Source organism: Nelusetta ayraudi, unplaced genomic scaffold (assembly GCF_046127955.1).
Source record: "Nelusetta ayraudi isolate G7.1 ecotype Tasmania unplaced genomic scaffold, CSIRO-AGI_Nayr_v1 ptg000205l, whole genome shotgun sequence".
Lineage (NCBI taxonomy): Eukaryota > Metazoa > Chordata > Actinopteri > Tetraodontiformes > Monacanthidae > Nelusetta > Nelusetta ayraudi.
The window spans coordinates 396,881-423,906 of NW_027466254.1; the positions used below are offsets into that span (position 1 = coordinate 396,881).

Consider the following 27,026-nt stretch of genomic DNA (forward strand, 5'->3'; position numbering starts at 1 on the left):
CCGAACTCCAAATCACTTACAAGGAAAAATCTAACACTTTTCTCTGGGGTTCCGGTTAAAAACAGCCAGAAAACCAGTTGCTTGAAAGCAAACTGGCTTTCCAACAGGCAGAGGGGCTGTACAGTCTGCACACACTGCATTGCTGTCTGGAGCAAAGAAAACATGAAACCTAAAGGAAAAACAAAATCCCTCAAATCACGTTTTGTGAAACGTCTTCCAAAAATACACAGACTTTGTTCTTCCGTTTTTTTTTTATTATATTTTTATTATATGGAGATAAAATTACACAGTTTTGGAGCATGTAAAAGATCTGTCTGACAACGGAGAGGCTAGACTGGGTGAAAAAAAAAACAAAAACAGGTGAAATGAAGAGAAGTGCAGCGGCGGGAGGGAGACTGAGGGGGAGGAGGCGAATACATGAAGAGCCGGGAGAGGATGGGATATGACATGCAGGTCCACTGGACTCCACACCTGCAGGGAGGAGAGGAAAGACCAGTTGAGTGACTCGGACCCAATCACACAGGAGAGAAGAGACGCTAGAACGAGCCGTTTCTGGTCACCCAAGAAGGAAATCGCATATCTGTGACATAACAAGACAAACTAATTACCCACAACAACCGTATGGTTTTAGCAATTGGCGAAAGAAGGAAGAAAACTGGCATTATAAAACAAATAAATATGGAAACAATAATAATGATGATGAATAAAAATCACTTTAAAATCAATCAGTAAAATAATTAATTATACAGCACTGAAACCTCATAGGGCAGTGACCTACTTTTGACACGGGACATAATTTGGCCATCAACACCTCATTTTACACACACACACACACACACACACACACACACGCCCACGCCCAACACAAACACCTGGAGCTGGCAGGAATCATTAAGCACGGCTCTGTTGCAGTCAGCAGCTTCGCCCTGCCAGCAGCTCGTGTTTAACCATCGTGTTTACATTTTTCCTCTGCAGTGGCGGTGGGTCAGAGTGGGCCACGCTTGAAAACTACAGCACACGGCTCCATTGTCTCTTATCGCACAATGCTACTTCCTGTGGGGACGCCCTGCTGGAGTGTGTGTGTGTGTGTGTGTGTGTGTGTGTGTTTGTGGGGATCAGTCACCTGGTGTTACATAACACTTAAATTGTGCTCGATCTTGGAGGTAGATTCTCACTCTCTCACATGCGCACACGCACACAAAGCACTTTAAATTGCACATAGGTTTTTGTGTTTTTCACTGGGATTTTGTCTTTACCTTGGCTCATATAACTACGGAAGAGGATTAGGGCCACAAGAAGAGAAAAAAATAAAGGTAGAATCCCCCCCCCCAAATTTTCCAATTCAAGAACAAAGTTGAAATTTAGAAATTAAAGTCGAAACTTCGGGAATGTTGAAGTAAATAAAAAAATTAAAAAAAATCACAATTTTGCAGTTAACGTCAATGTGAAGTCTCGTGAAGTACTTCTGTTTTCTGCAGTTTACTGTACCTTAACTGTGGCTAACTGGGTTAATCCACCAGCCATCCAGTCTACTTGGCAATTCCCACTTTTTTGTGTCAACTTTATTCATGAAATTTCGTCTTTTTTAACGCTGACTTTATTCACAAAATGTAATTTTTTTATGTCGACTTTTTCACAAAATGTTGACTTTATTCACAAAATTCCAACTTAAAACTCCAAATGAAAATTTAAATAAAAATCTCCTTCCTGTAATATTTTTTCCTCTTCTTGTGGCCCTAATCCTCTTTCGTACATAACTCACTGTTTCCGTCTTGGTGTGTGTATCTGTTGTTGCTGCAACACCACAGCGGACCCCCTGGAGGGGGTCAATAAAGTTTATTCTATACTATTCTATTCAAAAGACTTTATTTATCCACTTCAGGCAGGTGGAGCTGTTTTAAAGGTTTTCAATCTTGTCAAAAAAACTCCCCAGAAATGGGAACTCCTATTTGAGTCTCCTTTCAGAAAATGCGAAGTTGTTTATTTTTTTTTTTCATTATTACTTATCTTTTTTTTTTTTTTTTTCACTTTTACCAGTTCATCAGTTGAAGCTGCTCCGCCAGTCTGGCAGCTGTGAAAGCGTAATAATTTGGGGCCTATAAAACTTGCTGCTGCGTATGATGAAGAACCTCCTAGTATCAATAAACACTTGAGGCTGCGATTTACGACGAACGCACTACGCCAGCGGGACCGGCGGAGGGTTCCCTGAACGCACCTTGGCTTCTCACTCGTCGATGTACTCGAAGGGCTCGGGCGGCTCCGGTTCCTGCTCCTCCTCCTCGATTTTGGGGCCGTGAGCGGAGACGGGCTCCACCAGCTCCTCCTCCTCCTCGCTGGTGTCCTTCATGATGATGATCCCGCCGGTGTTGAGCTGGTAACATCACACACAGACAGACAGACAGACAGACACATGGGAGGGTTACTTCACTGCATGTTTAGAGGATCATCACTGCACCCGAGCCGAGCCAACCGTTCTGTTTACACACCAGCGCTGCACTTAACACCTGTGTATTTCAGGGTCACGCTGCAGAAATTTGTTGGGTAAAACCTCATGTGATAAACGCCAATTTCAGATTGTGGTTGTGTGTTCGGCTTTGTGAGAAAAAAAAAGCCGGAAAGCGTAATTACTTTTTCACTTTTTTTTTTCCATTTTCACCGTTGCATTGCTTGAAAAAGAAGCTGAATAATTTCACGATGAGACGTTGAGGCCAAATACAGAATTAGTAAGAGAGCGAGCAAAGCCGCCTGTGTCCCAGTAACTGAGGGCGGCCCCCCGTCTCCAACCCTCTGTCTGTCCGTCCGTCCGTCCGTCTACGTGTGAAAAAGAGGCCGACGCACTTGTGAGGTTGAGTGCCGTGTTTGCGTTTCAGCCGGTTTGCTCCGGTTCAGCGCATCTCGTAATTGACGTCAATCAAAATGGCAACACACACACACACACACACACACACACACACACACACACACACACACACACACACACACACACACACACACACACACACACACACACACAGTAGGACGGTGACCCAGATTGATGAATAACGACCGGATGCATTTCTTCCCTCTATGTTCACCATTTGAAAATAAACTTCTCCACCTTTTACGGCTGCACGCTGTCAAACCTTCCCACTGGCTCGTCATCCTTTGGGCTGACTTCTGCTCTCTGGCCCCGTTTACACAAATACGGGTTTCGCAGAAAAGGCACAAATATTTATGCGGTTCGGCCTTGCATTCACACGAAACCGGCGTTTTCACTGAAACCGCACAGACCAAAAACGCATCTGGAAAAAAAAGTGGGTGGATAAGTTTGAAAATGCCGCCCTGCCCTGAGGTCGTGTAAACGCCCAAAGTGATGGTTTTTTTGGAAACGCTGATGTCGCAGCTCTAAACCCCGCCTCCCGCCTTGAGGCACAGACAACCTGTTACTGCTACTAATGATCAGCCTGCAGTCTTCCCATTAACCTCCACTACAACAAACCGCAAACAATAGTGAACAGTAACGCACGGTGCTCGTGGATCCATCGTGGATTGTGAGCAAATTGAAAATAATTTTTTTTTTTTGGGGGTGGGGGGGCGGACTGGGATATTGAGGCAGGAAACCTAAATGACAAAAATGTTAGCGAACTAAAGTTGCGTCGCCGCACCTGGCTGAACTTGGTACTACATTGTTTTCAGTTGTTTCCATCGTATCCGTGTAAACCAGAATTTTTGGAATACTGCTTCGTGTAAACGCGTTTGTTTTTCGAGTGCGGTTACGAAAATGTGCAGTTTCGAAAAAAACTGCCTCCGTGTGAACAGGCCCTTAGTTCCCCTTTAGTTGGATCGTCTTTGCCGTCGAAACGACAAGACCACAGTCAAAACTTTCTGTGACTGCTCATAATAATAAAAATAATATTAATGTTGTGGAAAAGAGCAAAGATACCGATGCAAAAAAAAAAATGGCGACGCAGGAAAGTGTCTGCTGAAATTCCACGACGAGAAATTCTGTCAGAAAAATGGGCCAAAACGAGAAAACCGCCCTTGGAAATCAAGTGACCCTCCTGCTTGATTTACAACGATAAGAGTTGGATTTCTCTCTCCCAGGCCCGGCTGGTGAGAAATCAAATCCGACAAAAATGTTTCAGGTCCGGTCACATCGTGGTCTCCAATAAACCTCCAGACAGACTCGGACTCAGATTTCAGGATCAGTCTGTAAAAACTCCTCACTTCCTCGGCCATCGGTCCGATGAGCAAGCGCACCCTTAAAAGGAGAAGCCGCATCACTGAGCTAAACACACTGTTCTGGCGCTGGACGCAGCCAGTCACACATCGCGACGTGATGCTGGGAGCTCAGCGGACTGGAAATAAAATCAAACAGCACTTCCTCCCCGCCGGGCTGCGGCCGCCTCTCATTGGGCGGCTTCACGGCCGTCCCGCCGTTTACAGCGGAAAACTGTCGGCGTTTACGGCGGCGCGGCACTCGTCTGGTTTATGGAGCCTCGGAGGAAGGGAAGGGGGGAGGGGGGGGGGTTCTGGATGTGGACGCTCGGCCAAAATAAATCACCAGTCAAACGCTACTTGGCCGTGGGTAGGGGTAAGATAAAATAAAGTCTCTTTGAGACCGTCGCGTTTCATTTTCAGGAATTCCAAGATGTGAGAGTTGTTTATCAAGAGGATTTTTCAGCAGGTTACTCAGGAAGTGTCACACTAGACGCGGGAGCTCTGCTCATAAAATGTCGCACCGCCGCCGCGCAATTCTGGCTATTTATGGTGAAAATGCTTTGGTTTTCTAAGACGCTTGTTATTCCATTCTCTCCTTCAATATTTGATCTCAATAAATCACAGACGGCAGGCAAAAAGATCAGAACACTGAACAGAGGCAGCGGCCGAAATGTATCAGGGCACTGACGAGAGCCACGTCTCACTTTGTTTTACAATATGTATGAATGTGTTCATGTATGCAACCTTATACCTGCCTGACTGTTCACATTGCAGACTGTCACTCAAGGCATCAGAACTATGAATGAACACGTATGGAATATGTATTCAATAAAAAAAACTGTGAAATAACTCAACAAGTTTTATATTTTAGATGATCTAGACGAGCCACCCTTCATATTAAAGATATATAGAACATACTTAGGTATTTTATTTTATTTTGCCACATTGATCCACATATCTTGGTCATATATTTGGACTAGAAAAGTTTTTGGAAAGTCTTTCTACTTTTTGGACGTAGAGATCTTTATGTGAAGGACTCACTTGAAATGTGAAAAAAACCTGATAAATCTGATCTGGTTGGTTTTGTTTCTTAAACGTACCGGCATGTACATGTTCTTATCTAGACTCTTATCTTGACTGGTTTTGTATTGAATAGCCAGTGTGGATACACAAAGTCCACATTTGAACGCCTCGCGATTGGCCTGAGGCTCCTACCGGTTTGAAGGGCTGGTAGCGGCAGCTCTCCGGCATGATGAGAACCTTGAGCTGGGCCGGCATCACTCTGGCCGGGTTCTCCAGCAGCTGGAAGTTGGGCTCGGCCTCTTTCTTCTTCTCCTTCTCCTTCTCCTCGTCCTTCTTCTCCTTCTCGCCCTCCTGCACCTCCTGAGGGGGACGAGGAAAAGGAAGGTGCTTTGTGAGTCGGCCCAAATTGTCCAGCGTGTGCATTCCAGTTTTCCATTCATTTCTTCCTCACTTCCTGGCAGGGTGAGTCATGACCAATAAATCTAGAGGGCTTTTTTTTTTTTTCGTTTAAAAAAAATTTTTTTTTTTGAATTTTTTTTTTAAACTTTGCTCGGGCCATCTGACAGAACAGACACCAGAAACCCCAAGAAGGGCAGTAAGAAAAAAAGGACATACAACAACAATTTAGTAAAAGTTCAGTATTTAGGACCAAACCACATCTTCTGCAGATTTACTGATAAAGGTCAAGGTCGTCCTCTGACTCAATGTTGGCGATTCATTAAAAGTCCTTGATCACCTTGCAAATTTATTTTAGTGCATCTTATCAATGTGCCAAACTACTGCTGACCTTTACTGCTCCCTTCTGTTAAACTAAACAAATAGAACGTAAACATTAAGTAAAAAAAATATTGATCTAAAAATAAAAAAATAAAAAAATATGGAAATATGTTGGCAATTCCACCTACCACTTCCATCTTCTCCTCCTCCTTCTCTTTCTTCTCCTTCTCCTTCTTCTTGGCTTTGGCCGTGATGGACAGAACAGCCGTGGATACCTTCCATGTGAGGAGAGAGCGGAGATGTTTCCACAGGGAGAGACAATACAGCGCGTTTGCTGCCGGAACGACTGTACGCCGCCAGCCGACCGCAGCGTAAAAAACCTCCGCTTCGCCTCTCATTCTGCTCTCCAGCCAACAGCAGACCGAGAGACGAAGGAACCGAAAACTATCGAGCTGCAGATGTCTTAAGAAATAAATATGCGACGGGGCTGGAAAATCAGCACGCTAACATAAATTGGATAAAATCAAAAAAACTTGAAAGCCAAAAACGAGCTTGTGTTGCTGTGGACCTTCGTCACTCTGTCCTCACCTTCTCCTTCTCCTTCTCCTTGGGCACCTCCAGGGCAGGTGGGTAGGCGAAGGTGGAGGGCTTGCAGTTGGAGCGATACTGCACCTTGGGCATCTGAAGGCAACGAGAAAACCGGGGTCAGAAGCGTTTATCGCGATGGAGCCGCGTTGCCGTATCAGAGCAAGCGAGCGCCATCGATTACTGGAGAGGCCCTGACTGCATCGAGCAGCTGTGCCGGAGGGGCCAATATGTTGGAGTGAGTCAGAGAAAATATCAGAATCTCCAACTGAAATAAAAGTTTGGCTCAGCATTTAGCAAAAAAAAAAAAAAAAAAAAGAAAGGAAATGAAATTCTGTCCATTGGTAGATATTTTACATCAAATGATGTTTTCAAAAGGATCGCCGTACCTTCAGGTCCTTGTTGAGGCCGATAATAGCAGTGGGTGTGAAGGCCAAAGACAGGAAGTGGGAGAGGGGGAACCAGAACCAGAACTGCGTGAAGACCAGCAGGCCGACCACTGAGGGCATGTGAGTGTGACCTGTCCTGGACTGCAGGGAGATGGTTACATTACGTCCACCTGGAGAACAGAAGGAGCCGATTCACTTTCAGCATTCAAAGAGATTCACAGCAGAAATCCGATCATGAAAAATAATAATTAAAAGACTAAAAATCCAGATGGGAAACTGCTAGATAAAATTTAAGGAAAGGCTGCTTCACAAACAGTGTAGACTTCCTATATTCTTTTAAAACTCAAAAACATATTTCATTGCTTTCGAATATGAGCAGCAGATATATATATATATTTTCATCCCCCCCTCAGTTTTCAGAGAGATCTGACAGTTCCATGTAGAGACTCTTGACAGGGATTGGTAGCTGGAGGAGTGGAAGGTTAACAAGGCCGGGCGACAGGATAGACACCACCCTGTCCACTCTGTCTGCCTCCGACTTCAACCTGTCTGCTCGGTTCACTTCACTTCCTGCACTTGCTGACACGCCAGTGGAAATAAATGAGAGTTCAACCCGGGAATGCATTGTTTTCGGCATCCTGCACGCTTGTCTTAAACCGTCATTAATTACAAGAAGATGATAAAAAGCTAAAATGAGTCTGCTAAATCAGAGAGGTTGGGAGGGGTTGGGAGGTCAAGATGTGAACTGGTTCATAAAAATAATGTGCGAAGACAAAGGGAGAGGGAGGCAGTAAAGTCTGCAGACGGCTCAGGTTAGCAGGGAGTCGCTCGTCACAGCCAGATGGCAGCGGTCAAAGGATGCAGGGGGGCCTTAAGCCTTCCAGGTGATTTGTAACCCCTCCTTATCTTGACATCTGCGGCGTTCACTGACCAAACACGCGGCGCGCGTTCAGGGAGTCTCTTAAAATGTCTTAGAACATAACATGAGACGAGGTGGAGAGCCCTCGCTGCTGCTGCACAGCTGCTCGACGGAGACACATAGAGTCACTCTGCTGTTGCTTTAACAAGGAAAAGAAAAGACGTCATCGCAGATGTCTGTGTTCTAATGTTCTATGACGAGAGGGTGGTGGTGGTGGTGGTGGTGGGGGGGGGTTGTGGGGGAGGGGAGAGAAGGAGGGATGACGGGCAGCCGGCGAAGCTCAGACCGGCACAACGCCTCTGAGTGAAGGAGAGAGGGCCGAGCAAACGAGCAGAAGACATTTCCTGCGTAATGAGCGCCAGTGAGCTCTAATCACTTCCGCCAGCCCAATCAAAAGCCATTTCCTGTCTGTGCACCTCCAAAAACCCTCTGAAGTCCAGGCACTCCGAGACAGTGACAACACACACGCAGGAGCCACAGGAGCCAACCTGATTCAGCTGGACAGGACGCTGAGCTGCCAAGAGAGAAAATGACTGTTCAACTAGCACTACTGCTGCTAGTAGTAGTAGTAGTAGTAGTAGTAGTAGTAGTAGTAGCAGTAATAGTAGTAGTAGTAGTAGTTGCAGGAGTAGTAGTAGTAGTTGATGTTGCAGTTGTAGTAATATTAGTAGTAGTAATACTTGTTGTTACTGTAGTAATAGTAGTTGTTGTTGTAGTAGTAGCAGTAGTAGTAGTAGTAGTAGTAGTTATAGTGTTAATAGTTGTAGTAGTGGTTGTTGTTGTAGTAGCAGTAATATTTGCAGTAGTAGTAGTGGTAGTATTCATAGTAGTAGTAGTATTCGTTAGAGTCGTAAGTGTTATGGTAGTAATTGTTGTTTTTGTAGAGGTAGTAGTTGTTGTAGCAATAACTGTAGTAGTAGCAGTGGTAGTAGTAGTAATTGCAGTAGTAGTTGGAGTAGTAGCATTAGTAGTTGTTGTAAAACAGAGCGCCTGTGTTGTCCTCTGAAGTGCTGCTGCACAGCAGCTGCAGCGATTGCGAGTCTCAACACCCGACTGTGTGGTAAATGCAGCCAGTTTAGCATTAAGAAAACAGATTTCTGCTCCCACGTGCATTACGGCTCGGGGATAGTGTGTATATATATATATATATATATACACACACACACGCACGCACGCACGCACGCACGCACGCACGCACGCACGCACGCACGCACGCACGCAGGAGCGGGTGCGACGGCGGTGGGCTGGACTTGTGTACGAGTGCGCAGCTGATGATGATGATGATGATGATGATGATGATGTGCAGCTCTCGGGGACCTCACACACACTCAAACACACAAACATAGAGGCCATCAGAAAAACAGCAATCACCAGGGAGTGGGGGGGGGGGCAGTGTGGGGCCATATGGCCCAGAGCCGAGCGGAGCGGAGCCGAGGTGGGAGCGCCAGGCGTTAATGCACCTTGGCGTGATCTGTTCCAGAGGAGCGGCGGCGGCGGCGGCGGCGCGGGTGGCCGGAGAGAAGGGAGCGCGCGGAGCAACTCGCCCGCGTCAGCTCGTGCGCAGAAGGAACGCTAATCAGCGGCGCGCAAACACACGCCGCCGCAACAACTGCAATTACACCCATTCACTTGTTTCACCGCCATTTGGGTTCTTTTTTTCTTCCCTCCTTCCCCGTCGCTCACCAACAGATGGATACGTTTTCTGATTGGATCAAGCTGCTGTCGCTGCCACTCGGGGAAAGAGCTCCCTGCGGGGTTGTTGGGGTTATTGGGGGGTGTTGGGGTTATTTGGAGAGGCCGACCTGCGTCGAGGACTCCCTGGGCCAGGATGGCGCCGAACTTGGCCATGACGTCGTCGTGCTTGTCGTTGATGACCTTGGCGTAGAGCTGCCTGAACTGGTTGACCTGGGACAGCGGGGAGAGACACATTAACATCAACACTGGTGGTGTTGGGGTTTTAAAAAATAAGGTCAATCACAGCTTCCTTTTCTCTCTTACATTTCCATCTTTTTGATTGATTACAATGTGGGTTTATTACAGTAATGTGGACCAGAGGTGGGAAGTAACAAAGAATGAATACTGTGTTACTGTACTTAAGTATGTTTTTAAGATACCTGTACTTTACTTTTACTCTCCATTTCTACACAAATAGCTGTACTTCTTACTTTGTATAACAAAACGTGTGTTCCTTATGTGTTTAAAAGACAAAATTCTGTTTCAAGGAATTCACTTATTTATTTAGCTTTGTTGCTTGAAGTGGAGCCACTTGAACTATGGCGTTGTGTAGTTAAATACAAAAACTGGATCATATTTTAAAAGGGACAGCATTTTCTAAGACCTTGGAGTACCTTGGCTTTGGGGTCACTGTTCAGTTTTTAAGTACAGAGAAAAATAAACGTGTACAAAATAACATTGGTTTGGTTGTGCTGCAGTTGTAAAAGAAAAACAAAAGAAAACTTAAGTATTGACAGTAGCAAAACTGCTAAAAATGATCCAGATGCTCATGAAGACCTCGGGTCACTTCACTCCAGATTGTTCAAAATTAGCAACAAATGTATTGTTTCAGTAATGGCAGTACACTTCAAAGTACATTTCGGAACCTGTGCTTTCTTACTTTAACTTAACTTTTTTGATACACAAACATCCATACTTGTCCATCTGTTTCCACACCTAACTGACTAACGCTGCGATAGCCGCAGAAAGCCCAGCGAGCCTCTCACCAGAGGGTGAGAGGCTTGAAGTAAACACTCAGCTGGAGAGAAGTAGGCCAACAGAGGCAGCGCGGCCCAGTGGAACTGGAGGCCGAAAGACACGCGCAAAGAAAAAGTCGGACAGTGAAATAAACAGTCAGAGATGTTGTACCTTCTGGAATTCCACTGTTTAAAAAAAAACCCTGCCTGTTGCACAATTGTGCATGCCGCCCTGAGCTTTAAGAACTGGCTGTGCAGATGGAGAGGTGTTTTGTTTTTTTTGAATGTCTGGTAAATCTCAACCAGGTCTGTCAAAGCAGTTGGTGCGGCGCGGGTGTGAAGTGGGTCCTGGTCACAGGTCCTGAAGAGTTCTGATCTCTTCTGTGTCGTGTCAAGACACCCCCCCCCCCCCCCCGCCCGCCACTCCATCCCCCCCCGGCCCTTCTTTTTCTCCACTTTTCCTTCACACTGTGCTCTTAGTATTTGCGCTGCATTATTTCACAGTAGCTGCGTTTCCATTACTGATTCTCCCAAAATAAAAGTGATATTTCGAAAATGTCAACAAAGTACAACTGACATTTGCAGGCTTTTCCATTTACATTTTGCATTTTGGAACAGCTAGTGAAGTTGCCACTGCTGCTGTTGCCGCGGTTATCAACAGGAGACGAAGGCAGCGGGTGATAGCTCAAAGGCAAAGTCCGTATGTATGGGAGTGGACATGAAAAAGGGATTTCTGGGAGAGGATCGTCACCGAGGAATTTACAGACGAATTGTGGATTCAGAACTTTAGAACGACCCCGGGATTACGTTTAATGAGGTGTGTGATAACATTGAACCGTGGAGGTGGAGTCAAATGTCTCCACTTTGTCTCCAAAGTGTTTTCATGAGACTTTTGCGATATACCTCGATATATCGATAGGTCTGAAAAACCACCTCATGAGAGCATAAAAATCCTTTAGCGATATTTGAGGTTTTTTTTGAAGTTCGGGCGTTTCCATTACCTATTTTTTTTTTTATTGCGATATTTAGGTTTCGTACAATTGTAGGGGTAATGGAAACACAGCTAGCGTCTCGGAAGATATAATGAAGAAGACGAGTGGCGTACCTTGGGACAGGTGACTTCAGTCTGCTGGATCATGATGAGGGCAGAGGCGATCAGGGCGCCCTGTCTCACATAATTCACCGGGTCGTTGGTCATGGGCTCCAGCAGGTTGATGGCCTCCTGTGGAAAGACACAACAGCAACGTGCCTTTAAATGAGAGGCTCTTGGAAAAATATTCCCATTTGTTTCTGCACTTGCTAACAATCACCAGCATATTTAAAAAATAAATAAATAAATAAAAAAATGCAATGAATTGCTGTAGGACAGAGACCGAGCTCTGCACCCGGGGGATTGTTCCTTAATTGACAATTTGTTGAGTCAGTTTACACTTTGTCACTGATATCAGGACAGGGTGGGGGGGGCTGTTCTTTGGGTAAATACAGGCCTGGAAATTATAAACATCCCCATCCAGAACAAACAAATTAACATCATTAGTGTCTTGTTGCCCAGGGCGACAGTTGCGACAAACTCCGCCTCCTTCAGTGCCCCCTCGCGATGATTTCTGAGGAAAGGAAATCTTTCCTCCGTTATCTCCCTGCAGTCCTGCAGCTATCCGCGCCCCTTTGCTGTAATGACTGCAGCCCACAACAGCAGCACTCGGGGGCAGGCGTCGGCTTAACGCAGGACAGACAAACAAACAAGAGTGATCACAGCGCAGACAAAATAAATCTGTCTTTCTGTGCCGGAGTGGGGTGATACTCCAGGAAAGCAAAGTCACACCGGCTGACCACATCCTGTTGCGTGCACAGGTTGGGGGGGGGGGGGGGCGCACACACGCACGCACGCACGCACGCACGAATGCACACACGCACGCGGAGCGTTTTCTTCAAGCTAGCGTGACTTGGGCTGCAGGAGGAGATCCAACCCAGTGCAGCCGAGCGCTGGCGTAAAGCTTGTGCAAATAAATGGAGCGGTGCAGAAAACAACACCATTTCCATTTGCATGCATATTTGTAAAACAGCTTCACGTGGCAGAATTCTGAACAGCTTGTGTGTGTGGCTCTTTCCAATTTACAGAACGGGCTGGAGCGCATAAACACAGTTGCTTTCTGGAACCCAGTTGACGTGAAGACGGCAGGTATGGAAAAGGTCATAATGGGTTTTCTGTGCAGAGAAAAGCTTTTCTCCCTGGGCTAGGTCGACAGAAGCAACGCCAAAAAGTGAATGTTTTGCCACTCAACAGGTGACCCACCTGTCTTACCGCAGTGGCGTTATTCTCAAATGCAACTGAGCTTTGTGCCTTTATCAGCCCTGGTGCACATCGCTGTCCCACCCTGATCAAAATATTTACTTGGTTCTTCCTCTGCTCTGGTCAGCCTACAAAGCTGGGTGAGGACAAATTCCTCTCATTTAAAATCATCTGTCATTTTTCAATCTTTCCAAAACGCCCCTGACACAACTTTGATGGAGCGTTTTGCCTTAATGATAAAAAAAAGGGACATATATCATATTGTCTCTGTTGCTGCTCCCACCCTCTGGAACTGCCTCCCAACCTACATCCCTGAATGTCCTGACCTGCCATCATTCAAATCACTACTCAAAACACATCTTTTCTGTACTGCTTTTAATGCTTAATTACTGTTTTTATGTTACTTATTAAATACAATTGACACTCACCTCCCTGTTTTATCTCATTTTACTCCACCTTATTGATTTATTTGTTGGTATATTTTTAAGTATTTCAACTGCAAATTTTATTCCGATTAACTTCTTTTTTTTTTTTTTTTTTTTACCCCTTTCTTTTATGCAACGTGTCTTTCAGGACTTTGAAAAGCGCTCTATAAATAATATTTGTATTATCATTATTTCTGCATCATTATAATTATTCAAATAGACAAACAAACCAAAAAAAAAGTCTTCTCAGCACTTTCCATGGCAGCCACAGAAAACGAGGCTGCGCTCCCTCATTGAAGCGAAGCCGTGAATCGTAGAACTTGTCGTTTTAACGGCAGTGATGCAGGAGGATAAACGAGGGCAGCGGGGCTGATAATGGCTGGGAAAAAAGTGCTCAATTAAAAAAGAAAGAGAAAGAAAGATAGCTCATTGTTTATACAGCGGATGTGCTGACGGAAAAAAAAGGAGGAAAAAAAAAAAATCAAACAGCGGCGCATACTTGAGGCGTTATCTGCTGTAATGTTTGGTTCATCATGCCGGGTGTTCTCTAAATCCAGTTCTAATGGAATCTCAAGGATAAACACGTTGCCAGAGATTTATTAGGTGAAATCTTAATTGACCTTGTTGCCTGTTCCAGCGCAGCAGATGCCCAGAGCCATGGCCGCCCCGCAGCGCACGTGAGGGTTGTAGCTCTCGGACAGAAGAGACACCACACTGGGACACTGCTCAGGAGTCCTGGGGGGGGGGGGAGAGACAATGAAAGGGACAGGGAGAGTGAGTCAAAGTCCCAGTCAGACACAGGTATCTGAAAATGACAGAGGTGGATTAAAAACACATATTTGATGACCGTTTTCCTGAATCAAAAATGTGTTACTTTAATTTTGCTGCTGCTTTGTTTGAGCGTGTGAAAGCTCTCAAGCTCATGCGGTTTCTCCTCTTGGTACCGTCTCGGAGTAAAGAATGAAAAAAATCCGAGCCAGAAATTTCAGCCAAATCTTGTGTGAAACAAAGGTATGAAAATGCTGTTGCTTGTCAGGATCTTCTTCTTCTTTGCCAAATAAAATTGTATCAAATGTTTTGGTTAACTGATCCTAAAAAGAGAACGAAAACAAAACAACACTGTTTTGAGTCTCGGGCAGGATTCTTGATTGGGAGCACACGAGGAATTAGCGGGTAGGAAAACTAAACTTAATTGATTCTTAAAGGGCTCTGAGTGGGAAAACCCTTAATTCTACTTTAAGTGTGCTGCTTCCCAGTCAACAACAGAACGTATTTGACTTCATACACAAGGACTGAACACAAACACTGAATGGCACGAGTCCAAGAGCTGCAGGAATATTTTTGGAATAATATTTAGTTCTGTTAACTCTGGAGTTGCTCCAGCAACCCAGATAAACTGGATGATTTCAACTTTTTCTTCACTCTTAATATCTTCCACCTACTTAAGAAAGATGAAGGAATTTATAAACACTGGATGGATGTTTTGGGTTTCGGCCGAAATATTCAAATTTCTCCTCTACTTTCACTGGATTTTTTTCTTTTCTTTAATGGATGGACGTGGATGTTACTAATATTCTTCCGTTCTGTTTTCACTGCAGCAGTACAAAATGATGAGCAAGCAGCGGCTCCTCTTAAAGAACACTCACTGCTCGCCGCGTCTTCAAATACTGGGGAGAGCAGAAAGTGACAAATCTAAACAGTGGGACGGCCATGCAGAGGAAAATTACCTCCCAGAGCCCCTGGCGTGGCGCCAACACCAAGACATTCATCTGTTTTGCACCGAGCCTGAGTCACGGGCGAGGGAGGGGAGCGGCGAGAGAGCCAGAGACGGCCAAGAATTCGAGCAGATCGCAGGCTTTCAAACGAGAGGCAGCGAGCGAGACTTGGCAACATCTGAGAGTTTTAAGGCTGCGATCGCAGTAGCTGATGCGACGCAAGACTGGGGGTTCCTCCAGCGGGTGGAAGCAGAACAGACTCCACTTCACGCGCTACCGACGACAGAGACAGATTGAAGTTCTGCTGCAGAGGGGAGAGCATTTTTTTCTTTGTTTGTTCTTATTTGGCCAAGGCAGAAAATTAAAGATGAGACTGTGGGATTTTTCAGCTGTGAAGCCGTGATCTGCGACTGCACTGGAGGCTGCAATATTCTCCTAAAGGATTCATTTTGGTTGAATGTAGTGACTTGGGCCAAGGATTTTTTTTATGTGGGACAGATGTCACCTCTGGTAAAAGGTAAGAGAAAACTTTTGATATCAACACCTTCAAATCTTTAAATCTGGGTGAATGCCAATTCCATATCTTCAAATAAATGAAGGCAGACTCCTTGACAAGAGACTTTATATGATGATTTCTAAACGGTATTTATATACTCTACCTGTTAGGAAATGGGGGAAGAGCCACATCCTATTTCTTAGGCATCTGAATTACATTATCGCACATTCATTAATGAGTTAATTGACTATAACAACAAGACAAAGGCTTTTTCCAACAGGCCAAACTGAATTTCCATAACAGTGGCAACAACAATAGTCGACTTTTCATTTGTAACAACAAATGTCTCCCTCTATTCGTGTCATTGTGCAGACAGATTAGGCAAATGATGAAGGAAATATCTGCTCTTTTCCCAGATCCGTCTTTTGCTGCTGCGGAGGGCAACACTAGTCGCTCTCTGGGAAACCGATGACCCCTCCCACCGTCTCACCGACCAACTGTGTTGGGATTATCGTCAGAACTGGATCAAACATCGCTGGAGCCGACCTGCCGCTCCTTCCGAGCAGAGGATCTTATTTTAATTTTGATTTCTCCCAGTCCCGCGCGTTGACCCGCCCTGCCCAGCGTCCTCTTTGCCTTTTGGGACCCCAGTGACCATGCTGACCGAGTGTCCAACACAAGGAAGATCAGAGCCTCGACCCAAGCTAAGGCCTGCTGTCCCCGCCGCAGCACCATGTCTGGAGCAGCCGCAGCCCTGCTGGAGAGCAACAGCTCGCAGCCCGCGGCGGCGGCGCCTGGGACTGAGCTAAACTGGGCTGCCCTGCTGATCATCATGGTCATCGTCCCAACCATCGGAGGAAACATCCTGGTCATCCTCGCCGTTTCACTCGAGAGAAAGCTGCACAACGCTACCAACTTCTTTCTCATGTCGCTCGCTGTGGCCGACCTGCTGGTGGGAGTCCTGGTGATGCCCCTTGCCCTTGTCACTATTTTATATGGTGAGTTAGGCATGAAGCTCTGGGGTTTTTTTTTTTGTTTGTTTGTTTTTTACTATCTGAACTACACACACAATAAACTGTGGCTTTGTAATTATAGCTGCAATTGGACTATTTTCAGTTTTTATGCGTCAGTCAAATAAATCTGAGTTACAGAAAAACACATTGCGCAGTAAAGGACACTTGATGAATGGCTCAAACTTGTTAGCTGGAATTGTAAAACTAACAAGCCGCCAAAAAATGGTTGAACATAATAAAATATAAAAAATAAGGATAAAAAAAAAAGGAATTAACCAAGTCTAAAAAAGTTATATAAATCACTCCAAAGAATAAAGGCGGAATTGAAATTGCTCTAGACTGACACCAACTGGTCACTTGGGATAATAAAGTTCAGATTTTTGGAATAAAAGATGCATGGAAGAGTTAATTAGCAAAAGTTTTCATGACAAAAAACAGATCAATAGAGGGCCTCGATCATGAAACAATGAATAACAAACATCTGGATGATCAAAATACACACCGCTTGTTCTCAACCCATCAGCAAACACTAAGGAGAAACAGATCGACACAATCGTGCAAGACTGAAACCAAGAGGAAAATCCCCATGCTTTTTCAACATTTATGACAAGGCAAATTTATTCCATTAACTGGTATGTGTAAAACTGAAATGGACTAGAGTGACACCTATACTAACTCACAGTCCAGTAAGTCATCTGCTGAGCAGATGTATGAAAGGCACATTGAAATGTCTGTGAAGGACATCTGTTGTTTAAATCGCGATGTGAAAAGACAGAATGAGAATTTTAAATTCCAAAAAGAAAAAGATAAGTGGATAGACGGATAATTCAATTCAACTAAAGCCCTCAAAGAGCTTAAAAGCTGCACAGTTGATTGAGTCTGGCACAGTATTAAACACTTCTTCTAACAGGTACAGAGGGCCGACTCTTAGAGCAAGCGTTTGACAATAAGCCTTCCAGATGAAAATTCATCAAACTATGACTCAAAGTTTCCCACCACAGCGTCAAGAAAGTGGCGTGAGGGGGGAAAAAAGGGAGGTTGGGGGCGGTGGTGCGATGAAAGAAAATTATGTAAAGAAAGAGTTCCAATGTTAATGTTTGCAGGACAAACGCCAGAACAATTACTTACCGGTTCTATGCCTGGAACTGAAAATAAACACTACAGTTGCGCTCAATCTGCAGCAGATCTATATAAAGAGCTTTTTAGCTCCATAAACAGCCAGAGAAAAAGAGCCAGACTCCTTTTTTCCTCCAAGGTCAGTCCTCATGGAGATAAACAAACACCAATCTTTCCAACTCCTCGCTATAGTAGTGCATCTCCCTGCTTGTATATAGACCTTAAAGTATTTGAGACAAAGGGTCAGAGTCTGAGTCCATTACAGAGTTTCACTAATTAAACAAGCTTACTGGATGGGACTGATTTCCTTCCTATTCTCTCTCCAGGCTCTGACTGGCCTCTCCCGGAGCCTCTCTGCCCAATTTGGATTTTCCTCGACGTGTTGTTTTCTACTGCGTCCATCATGCATCTGTGCGCCATCTCCTTGGATCGCTACGTCGCCATCAAGAAACCAATTCAGCACAGCCAATACAAATCCAGAGGTACAGCACTGCTGAAGATTGGCCTGGTGTGGCTTATATCCATTGGTAAGCTCATTACTTCAAGCCTCACATGACTCTGACACTCTGCAAGTGCAGCTGGATACTGAAAGCTCATTTAAACCAGCTTTTATGGATTTTATCCAGTGCAACCGAAAAAAAAAAAAAAAAAAAAAAGAAGGAAAAAGCAGTGCCGCTACTGAGACGGGAAACTTATTTGTAGGAATGTTCACGTTCTGACAGCACACATTACCCAACAGGACAGTTGATAGCAGATGAGTCAGTAATAGAACAATATGCTTTGACATTATGAGACAAGCATCTTTACCTTGCCCCGACTAATTAATTACATTGGGCAAAACAGACAATGTCTTTTTCAAAGACGAAAATCTAGGTTCATTGAACCCAATCAAACTTTTGCGGAGGTATGTTTAAAACTTGTCTGTTTGCATTTATTGCCAATTCCCTTATTTTTTGTTAAAGGTATTGCAATTCCAATTCCAATCAAAGGACTGCAGAACTTCCCTCTTCCCAACAACATTACGTTCACCACCGACCACAAGTGCGTGTTGAGGGAGGACACCTTCGGAGACTTTATCATCTACGGATCTTTGTTGGCCTTCTTCGTCCCTCTGAGCATCATGATGATCACCTACCTGCTGACTGTCCAGGTGCTACGCAAAAAGGTCTATCTCCTGAAGTCAAAGGTCACTCGTCGCCCCAGCTACCCGACAATCACCGCGGTCTTCCAGAGGGAGCAGACTCCGCCCTCGGCTGCCGAGCAGCTCCACATGTTGGAAAACAGACCGCCCAGAACGGAGGGAAAAACGTACGCGTGTGAGCGAACGCACTTTCCGACCGGAGATGATCCGTCTTTCCGAAGGATGTCGACGGTGGGCAAGAAATCAATGCAGACTCTGAGCAACGAGCAGCGCGCCTCAAAGGTTTTGGGCATCGTATTCCTCCTGTTCGTGGTGATGTGGTGTCCTTTCTTTATCACCAACGTCACCTCTGCGCTATGCACGAGCTGCGATGGTGAAGTGATTGGCCGCCTCATGGAAATCTTTGTCTGGGTGGGTTATGTGTCATCGGGCATCAACCCGCTGGTCTACACCTTATTTAATAAAACTTTCCGGCAAGCCTTTGCGCGATACATCACCTGCAATTACAAAAACTGCACTAATCACACGCGGGAGTGGCAATCGAGGGCGTCGGTCACGGAGCAAAACTTTGCAAGGATTTCACTGAGAACTTCCGTGGCGGAGAACTCGAAACGCCTCATGAGGCGAGGGATGAAAAACAGCTGCCAAAGCCCGCGGAGGTTCCAGCAAGGAGCGGCACAGTTCGTGTCTAACGGTCTTGCATTGGACACAATGCTTCTGACTGAAAACGAAGGGGGCAAGCGGGAGGAAGATGTCAGCCGTGTTTAGGGATGGCAGGGGAACAAAGGAAACCTTACCGTTTTTGATGTCAGCGCTACCGGGACACGACAACCCTGAAAATCTGAGCCGTCGCTCTCGGGCATCAGGTTTTCTTTAACTCAAGCCAATGTAGCTGTATTTATTTACGATCTTTTTGGAATGATTTGCATCATTGGATAATTTTTCGCAGCTTGAAAAGCAATTTTTTCTGTATTCAAACCCAGCAAGACGACTAATTACTGAACATATAAGAATGAGGGCTGCACAACTGCCTCTATAATTCAATTCTACTTCCACAAAACCACTAAATGTAGGCCATTTAAAGGGACTTAAAAAACAAACAAAAAAATATTTATCAGATGGCAGCTTTCATAGCAAACACCACATACAATACAGTTGATAACTTTAAGTTTGTTGATATAAATACATGAGTATGCAATAAACCATCAAGTCTTTTAGGCCTTTTCTACATGTAATGCAGCTGATGTTTCATATGTTGAAGGGTTCCAAATAAAGACTGTACATTAAATGAAAAAAACTCCTTACAGAATGGACATCGGAAGAAAAAAACAAAACAATGTTTTTGGTGTCACCGACTTAAAAGGTAAATTTTTCTTCCTTGTGGTCCTTGATAAAAGTTAACTTATACATGTGCTTAAAGCAGAGGTCTGTCTGGAAGCAATACCACATGGTGGAGTGGAGGAAGTTACTGTTGGGCCACACAAGGGTTGGAGCTGGAAGTCACAGCACTGTTTTGGTTCAGTAGTTTTTCTAAACACTGGAGATTTACACACGTTTCGTCTTATAGCCAACTGATCACACAGAATTTCTCATACCCTTTTTTGGACGTAACAATGTGGACCCTAATATTTGTACACCGAGTGTGACAAATGACTACAAATATACAAGAAAAAAGTGGAACCAAGTGTATTACCATTTATGAAGACAATAGTTTGGGGATTGAAAAAAGTTTTAAATTTGTGCATGGAGAAGAAACACTGAGGGTGTGCGTTGACACATTTCACTTGCTATTTACACAGTTATATTTTCTCCTCGAGTCAAATAAGCTGAATTTTGTTGAGAACTTCATCAATTGAAGTGTAAACGGTAAATTGAATTCTAAAAGACCAGGCAACGAATGGTAAACAATTCCAAATGTGGCAGATACAGCAAATTAAAAAAATGACTCGGGAAGCTTCAAATGTCAACATAGAAACAAAAAGAGGGCTCATGCAATTACAACAGTATGGGTCTTACCTGAACAAGATGAAACCAATGGATTCGACAGCAGCCCTTCTGACGTCATCGTTCACGTCACTCACCTGATTTAACACAAGCACATGACTGAAATGAGCACAAAATTCTGAAATTCTGAATTAGCACACTTAGCACACAGCATAGGCAATGTGCACCACGACCACATTAAATAAGAACTTAAGCTTGATGAAGGTGCCACCTGCAGGATGGAACGCGCTCACAACACTGAGTGACTAGTGCTCTGGCATTCATGGCGAATAACTCAAATTCTTATGTCAGTTATTTTAAGCCTCTTAACAGTTAACAACATAAACCTAATATTTCTTATGGCGCCACTCCAACTCCATCTGCTTAATTGGAAACATAAAAGTAAAATGTAGTGTTCAAAAATAAACACCAAAAACCACTTACAGCAACATGAAGCAGACGTCGGATAGCCTTGTTGTTCCCCGAGCCGCAATAAGCCATACCAACGGTGTACATACCAGAGCGTCGAAGGATGGGGTCCTGTTATAGACAGTGAGGCAAGGCAGAGCTTTAAAACATTGTGTTTTGACGAGTAACAACCATCGACAGACACCTCAACCTCCTACACATTCTTGGCACAGAGTATGAAGGAAAGCCTTTCGTGTATTCACAAGTATATACAAAAACCAGGAGAGGGATGAGGACAAAGCAGTGATCGTGTCAACATTTGATTTTACATTACACACGCCTTTTAAACTATCTTAATTACAAAAACCCAACTGGCACTTCTGTCTGCAACTTTGATGTATAGATGAGTATTTTTCTATGTGTTTACACGTAAATCGATACATGTGTCACAACATGCCACGAAGACCAAACAAAGCAGCTTGAAAATAAACCCTAACTCACCACAACAGGCCTTACCTTGTCTCTACAAAGGCTTTCAATGAGGGCATCTGCCTCCTCCATGCGTCCATACATCACCATGGCAATACCCACGGCCAGACCGCGGAGGATCTTCTCGTGCTGCGTCTCCTGGGCATAGCCGACCATGTCCTCGATGGCCTGGGCCGACTTTGAGCCCAGCATGACGAGGCCGAGGGCGAGGCCTGCAGCTTCACCTGGGATTTCAGATGGTTTTGTGTTAAGCGAACAGTAAAAAGCATTTCAAATAAATCATTGTTTCTGTGATTGAAAAACTGATCTGACAGAGAAAGTGGGACAAGTCTTGAGAGTCTACAAAAGCACAGTTACATACCAGTGACAGCATCATCCTGATACAGGTTGGACTTAAGGAGGTCGTAAACATCCTGCCTGGCTGTACCCAACGCGGCCAAACCGAGGCCGAGGGCTCCACCGTGACGGACAATCTGTTAACCAGAAATATGGGAACATTTTTTTAATATATATATATAAGTTAAAGGCTGAACTGAAAAACCAATGAGACTGAAAAAAAAAAGAAACTTATTTTTCATTTCATAAGCCACACAAACATGCACTGTATTTATGATTTGAGGCACATGATTCATGATTAAAGACTTTCATGAGTCACATTAATATGAAATCCTTACATCATTGCTGGCGTTCTTAAGCTGACTGAGCAGGTAGTCAATGATGTCGCCACCATGGTTGGCATGAATGAGTCCAAGAGCATACAAGCCTCCTCCCTCCTGGTAGGCGGAGCCAGGGGACGTGTCTTTGGGCAGGTAGGTGGCCATTAACTGGAGAGCCTCCTTCTCGTGGCCCTGGATTAAAATGATACAAGAATATCATGTATGTTAATAAAATATTATTTCTGTATTTGCATATGTAACTGCAATATCAATGTTTTCTGCTAAACATTTGAGTCGATTTTAATCTACCTTGTGGATGACACCAAGACTTGCTGTGGCAGTAAACTTTGCCCAGTTTGTGGCTCTGGCAAGCCACTCCAGGTTTTCTCTACAAAGTCAGAAAAAATATTAACAAGGTCACAGTATTTGATTTAGTTCCAAAACTTGTCCAGGTAAGCTATGAAATGTAAGTCTTTACAGAAGAGTTACCTGAGAAATTGGTCGCTCGTTGTCCCCGTGTGCATGAATGAGTTGGCAATGACCGTGGCCGTGTGGCAAACTGAATTTCGGACCGCATCCTGGGGTGCCAGAAAAAGTCTGTTATTTAAAGCTCATTACGAATAGCAATGAATAGTATGAAAAGCCTTTTTAAATATATCATTATTCTTTTTTTCAGCCAATTGAGTTTTACCTTTGTGTTTTTCAGGATCATTAGATCTGTGTTGTTGTTTCGGATGAGGAACTGCAAGTGCAGCTCAATAGCCATCTCTCCGCTGAGGATTTTTATCATCTTGGCATTCTGGTCTTTAGGCTCATCTTTCTAAAATAAAAAAAAATAAAATAATGCTCAAGCATATGCGGAGTACTCCACCTATAAACACGGAGAGACAAAAGACAGCATGACATGAAAGTGCTGAAGTTAAAATAAGTAATCTTACACTTTCAGTTGGTTTTCCAGCAGGCGAGCTTCCAGCCTTCTCATCTGTCTCCATTGCATCACTGTAACAAAATAAAAAAATACAATGACAGTTTCTGATTAAGTATTTTATTGCAGATATAACTTTAGGCAATGTCTCACAAAAAAAAATTACTGACTGGCTCACTGACCATATAATATACACTACCAGTCAAAAGCTTGGACACTATGAATTTAATGTATTTTATTTCATTCGCATGACTATTGACATTGCAAGTTTTTTCTTTGCTTCGGTATCTATCTGCAGTGTGGAAAGCTAGAAAGGTTAAAAAAAATTGCATGAGAAGGTGTGCAAACCTTTGAATGGTAGCATAGCTTACAAATATAAGATAAGCACCATAGTGACAAATTCTCCTTTTCAGATGCCAGAAATTGCATTTGCAGATGTAAAATACTTTACCAAGATTACAAACCATTCCCTGGGTTTCATCTTAGCCTGTGTATACCAAATGTTTCCTGCCAAGCATTACAGGTTTGAAGTTCTCAATACTCTCTAGGAAGTTTACATGTGTGCTATTAGTGGTGAACTGTGGACATAACACAGGGCTTCAATCTTGGTAATATTATTGTTTGATTTATTCCCCCTCTCACCTATCTTTGTCTGCAGAGGGCACAGTGCCAGTGTTTGTTGAGCCAGGAACGGCGGGGATGGGTGTTCCAACAGTGCGCAGATTCTGGATGACTGAGGAAAGGAACTGCTGGCTGGCACTCTCATACAAGTCAAAGCAGATCTGATAGGCCATCAGCAGGTTGTCCTCCTTCACAAGCTTCTCCAGGATGTCGCTCACAGCTTGTGGGTCATCGAGAAATATGAGGCACTGGAGGAGGTGAAGAAAAAACATGCATGAATTAACTGATTTTACGTTGCGTTAGATATCGTCAGTATCAAATAAAATGTAGGCTTTCCATTAGGAAGGCAATGCATGTAAAAGAGCTGCGTGGTACCTGGCAGACATTAATGAAATCCGGCTTCTCCAGGTTCATGTAGAGCTTAACCAGCACCCGCAGCACCTCATTGCGGAACTTTTTGTTTTGCATCAGGGACATGCAGACCTTCAGACTGTAAGCAAGGAGGCCACTGACGTCGTTCTGTACACGGGGAGAGAAAAGCCATCAGGATGTTTCATCATGACAGTGCAAGCTGTTTCGTGGCTCTGAAATTAGATGTGCATGTCCAAGGGTAAAAGGCAAAATGAGGATCTGCAATGCTGACCGACTCCAGGATGGTCTTCTCAAACATGTCAAGTCGTCGGGTTTCCAGGGCGATGCCGATGGCCTGCTTGTACTTGTGATCGTCAAGGCAACGGAGGAACATCTTGTTGACGATGCCCTCAAGACGAGGGTCGATGCTTTTCTTCTCCTCATCTTCTGGCAACTCAGCATTCTCCACACGCAGCTTGGTGTAATGATCAATGCACTTGGCTAGGAGGAGACAGACAAAAAGGGATTGGAGCAAACAGACTGGAACTGTTTTTTTCCTGTTATACAAAATGACTCACTAGGCATCACTATTGATGTGAAATTTTGAGAAAACCATCTCCACTGATAAGATGCACTAACAGACACTCATTAATAACTGTATTTACTGCAGGTGAAACCAGCTTTTCAGGAGACATCCTCAGTCTTTTCTCCATGTCTCACAAAAGGAAACATTATTTCAAGCTGTAATCTTGCTGAATGGGTGTTAGACACTTACCGATGATGGTCTCCACATACTCTGACTCATCAGTGACATTAAAGAGGTCTCCAGCACCGAGAGCGTAGTTCAGAGATTCCTCAAAAGCTCCAAGATGATAAAAAACCTTTGAGGCCACCAGGGCAGCAAATGCTCGGCTTCGAAAAGTCTCATCTTCATACAGGACCTCGCTGTAAATAATAGACAGATAATTGGTTCCTGGGTGGTGTAATGTAACGTCTTATTTCCATAATATCGCAATTAATGTTAGTTTTTATATCAATAGCACTTACATTTTATCCACTGATCCTGAAATCTCAGCCCAGAAATCATTCACGACAGAGTTTAGCTTGTGAAGAGCAAACTCCTGCAAAAGAAATGCAGATGTCGGACAAATTTAAATATCAGTTATCTGGTAACTTTTGTGACCCTGTCGTTTCACTACAATCAAACTTAAAATTTTCTGTCATCTTCTCAGACATGTGTAAACAGATATTTGAACTGGTAGTGACCTCTGGGCCAACGGAAGGGGTCTGAGGATGTAGCAGCACCCTCTGCTGACGAAGGGTGGCATGGAAAAACTTTGTGACTAATGGGCCATCTGAAAATCTGTTTTTTTATTTATTTATTAACATCTGCATACAGCGGGTGGACCCATTGAATTAAAAAAAAAAAAAAAAATCTGTGGCTGCTGATCATTTTAAAGTAATATTAAAATGAAAAGATCCAAATATTTAAAAGTTAAAGGTACATCTCATATCTTGAGTGTTATGAAAACGGACTTAATTCTTTCAAAGCATCTAAAAAGAGTCAAACTACAAATATAAAGTGGACGTACTTTGTGTGCGCAATAACTTTACCATTTTATCACAAGTTGCCATGTAGGCATTTTGTTCTTTAACATTTCTAAACCCAAAACAACTTTTGACTGTCACAGAAAACATGTCAAGTTTGTGACCTCTGCCACTTTTGATGTGAAGATGTTGAGTTGCTATTGAGAAGATATTAAATTGAGTTTGACAGAGAAGATTGTATCATTGGCTTTGCTTAGGGCCATCAGTTTGAAATTGAATGTGCATTTTGGGGGAAAAAAATAATCAAAAAGTGCACCTCTTTAACTAAGTTGTGTACACATTTCTACACAACACCCACCCATCTGACATCGAAAGGGCTTTTGACAAAGATTCACATTTTTAACATATCTGGCAACTAGGTTTTCCTTGAGACCACCGCTTACCTTGAGCTGTGGCTCCTCTTCATCCAGGAGAGAAATGATTCCAGCTTTTTATTTTTATTTTAAGAGAGAAATTATATTAGTTATGCACTCGTATAACGTTTTATCTATCTATCTATCTATATATCCATCCATCCATTAAAAAAAAAAAACATCGACACACATTTAAGTCAGCAGGTTCATTAAATAAAAACGTACACATCAATTTTTGTGTCTTGAACAACGATCAAATTACCAACAACTTGGCCCAATACTAAGTTTTATCTAGAGTAAGAAAATAGTTTAAAATTTATCCTACATGACAGTAACTGAAATGATCTGTAATTGTTTCTTTAACAACATTACAGTAAAGATACATTTACCTTGCAGTTTAGCATCTGACTTTTTTTTTTTTTTTTTAGACTACATGACACACACACACACACACACACACACACACACACACACACACACACACACACAGCTAACTTGCCTACCGGGGACGGACAGATAGCATTAGTAGTGATAGAATCTATATAGGGATATTATATTTACAGAAATAAAAATAAGGAGGGAGCTTCACTATTGTGTCTATTTTAATAAATTTAAGACCAATCACTTGATATGGGCGCAACGACAAGCCCTACATTAGCTATGTGACTCAGCTAAATCAATGGCAGACAGCTAAACCTACGGCTAGCAAAAGACACGAACCAGTACTTACCAGCAGACGTTATCATGTTTGGCTGTTTCGTCCCACCTGCCCCAGAAACGTGACTTAATGTTGAATGCGCGAGATTTTTTAAACAGAAAATATTGCTGAATTGTTAGTATTCTAGGAAAATATATCTCAGTAAATGCAGCGCCCCGCTGCTGCGCTAACTTCTTTTTGTCCACTGCCGCAACT

At 43.7% G+C, this 27,026-nt stretch overlaps 2 protein-coding genes and 1 long non-coding RNA gene across 4 annotated transcripts; 1 reads left to right on the top strand and 2 right to left on the bottom strand.

Annotated features, from left to right (window-relative positions):
* Positions 1-244: 244 nt before the first annotated feature.
* Positions 245-27,026, bottom strand: psmd1 (proteasome 26S subunit, non-ATPase 1). Of its 2 annotated transcripts, none has more exons than XM_076015983.1 (25): positions 26,844-27,025; positions 26,144-26,187; positions 25,200-25,273; positions 24,928-25,097; positions 24,445-24,653; positions 24,177-24,320; positions 23,823-24,049; positions 23,194-23,254; positions 22,947-23,075; positions 22,745-22,833; positions 22,565-22,643; positions 22,274-22,447; positions 21,961-22,072; positions 21,627-21,823; positions 21,147-21,242; positions 20,736-20,800; positions 13,859-13,973; positions 11,629-11,745; positions 9,636-9,738; positions 6,915-7,084; positions 6,529-6,621; positions 6,129-6,215; positions 5,416-5,583; positions 2,216-2,371; positions 245-471 (listed from the first exon to the last, which is right to left on the bottom strand). In XM_076015983.1, the coding sequence occupies exons 1-24, from the start codon at positions 26,857-26,859 to the stop codon at positions 2,225-2,227; spliced, it is 2,886 nt and encodes a 961-aa protein (XP_075872098.1). In that variant the 5' UTR covers positions 26,860-27,025; the 3' UTR covers positions 245-471; positions 2,216-2,224. The 2 variants fall into 2 exon arrangements, 1 of the variants encoding a protein (XP_075872098.1); XR_012925606.1 differs by lacking the exon at positions 245-471 and adding an exon at positions 1,658-1,945 and having other exon boundaries at positions 2,130-2,371; positions 26,844-27,026.
* Positions 14,917-20,399, top strand: htr2b (5-hydroxytryptamine (serotonin) receptor 2B, G protein-coupled). The gene is made up of 4 exons (XM_076015984.1): positions 14,917-15,470; positions 15,866-16,447; positions 17,905-18,105; positions 18,541-20,399. The coding sequence occupies exons 2-4, from the start codon at positions 16,183-16,185 to the stop codon at positions 19,485-19,487; spliced, it is 1,413 nt and encodes a 470-aa protein (XP_075872099.1). The 5' UTR covers positions 14,917-15,470; positions 15,866-16,182; the 3' UTR covers positions 19,488-20,399.
* On the bottom strand, positions 26,189-26,835 carry LOC142881611 (uncharacterized). The gene is made up of 2 exons (XR_012925607.1): positions 26,503-26,835; positions 26,189-26,354 (listed from the first exon to the last, which is right to left on the bottom strand). It is a non-coding gene; the product is annotated as an uncharacterized LOC142881611 (long non-coding RNA).

What these genes read in the sequence shown, in the direction of transcription:
- htr2b (XM_076015984.1), top strand. Translation starts at nt 16,183, where the DNA reads ATGTCTGGAGCAGCCGCAGCCCTGCTGGAGAGCAACAGCTCGCAGCCC. An exon ending in CCTTGTCACTATTTTATATG is followed by an intron (nt 16,448 to 17,904) that starts GTGAGTTAGGCA and finishes TTCTCTCTCCAG; the next exon opens with GCTCTGACTGGCCTCTCCCG. An exon ending in GGTGTGGCTTATATCCATTG is followed by an intron (nt 18,106 to 18,540) that starts GTAAGCTCATTA and finishes TTTTTGTTAAAG; the next exon opens with GTATTGCAATTCCAATTCCA.
- psmd1 (XM_076015983.1), bottom strand. An exon ending in TGATCCTGAAAAACACAAAG is followed by an intron (nt 22,834 to 22,946) that starts GTAAAACTCAAT and finishes CTGGCACCCCAG; the next exon opens with GATGCGGTCCGAAATTCAGT. An exon ending in AAAGCCTTTGTAGAGACAAG is followed by an intron (nt 21,243 to 21,626) that starts GTAAGGCCTGTT and finishes TGTCTATAACAG; the next exon opens with GACCCCATCCTTCGACGCTC.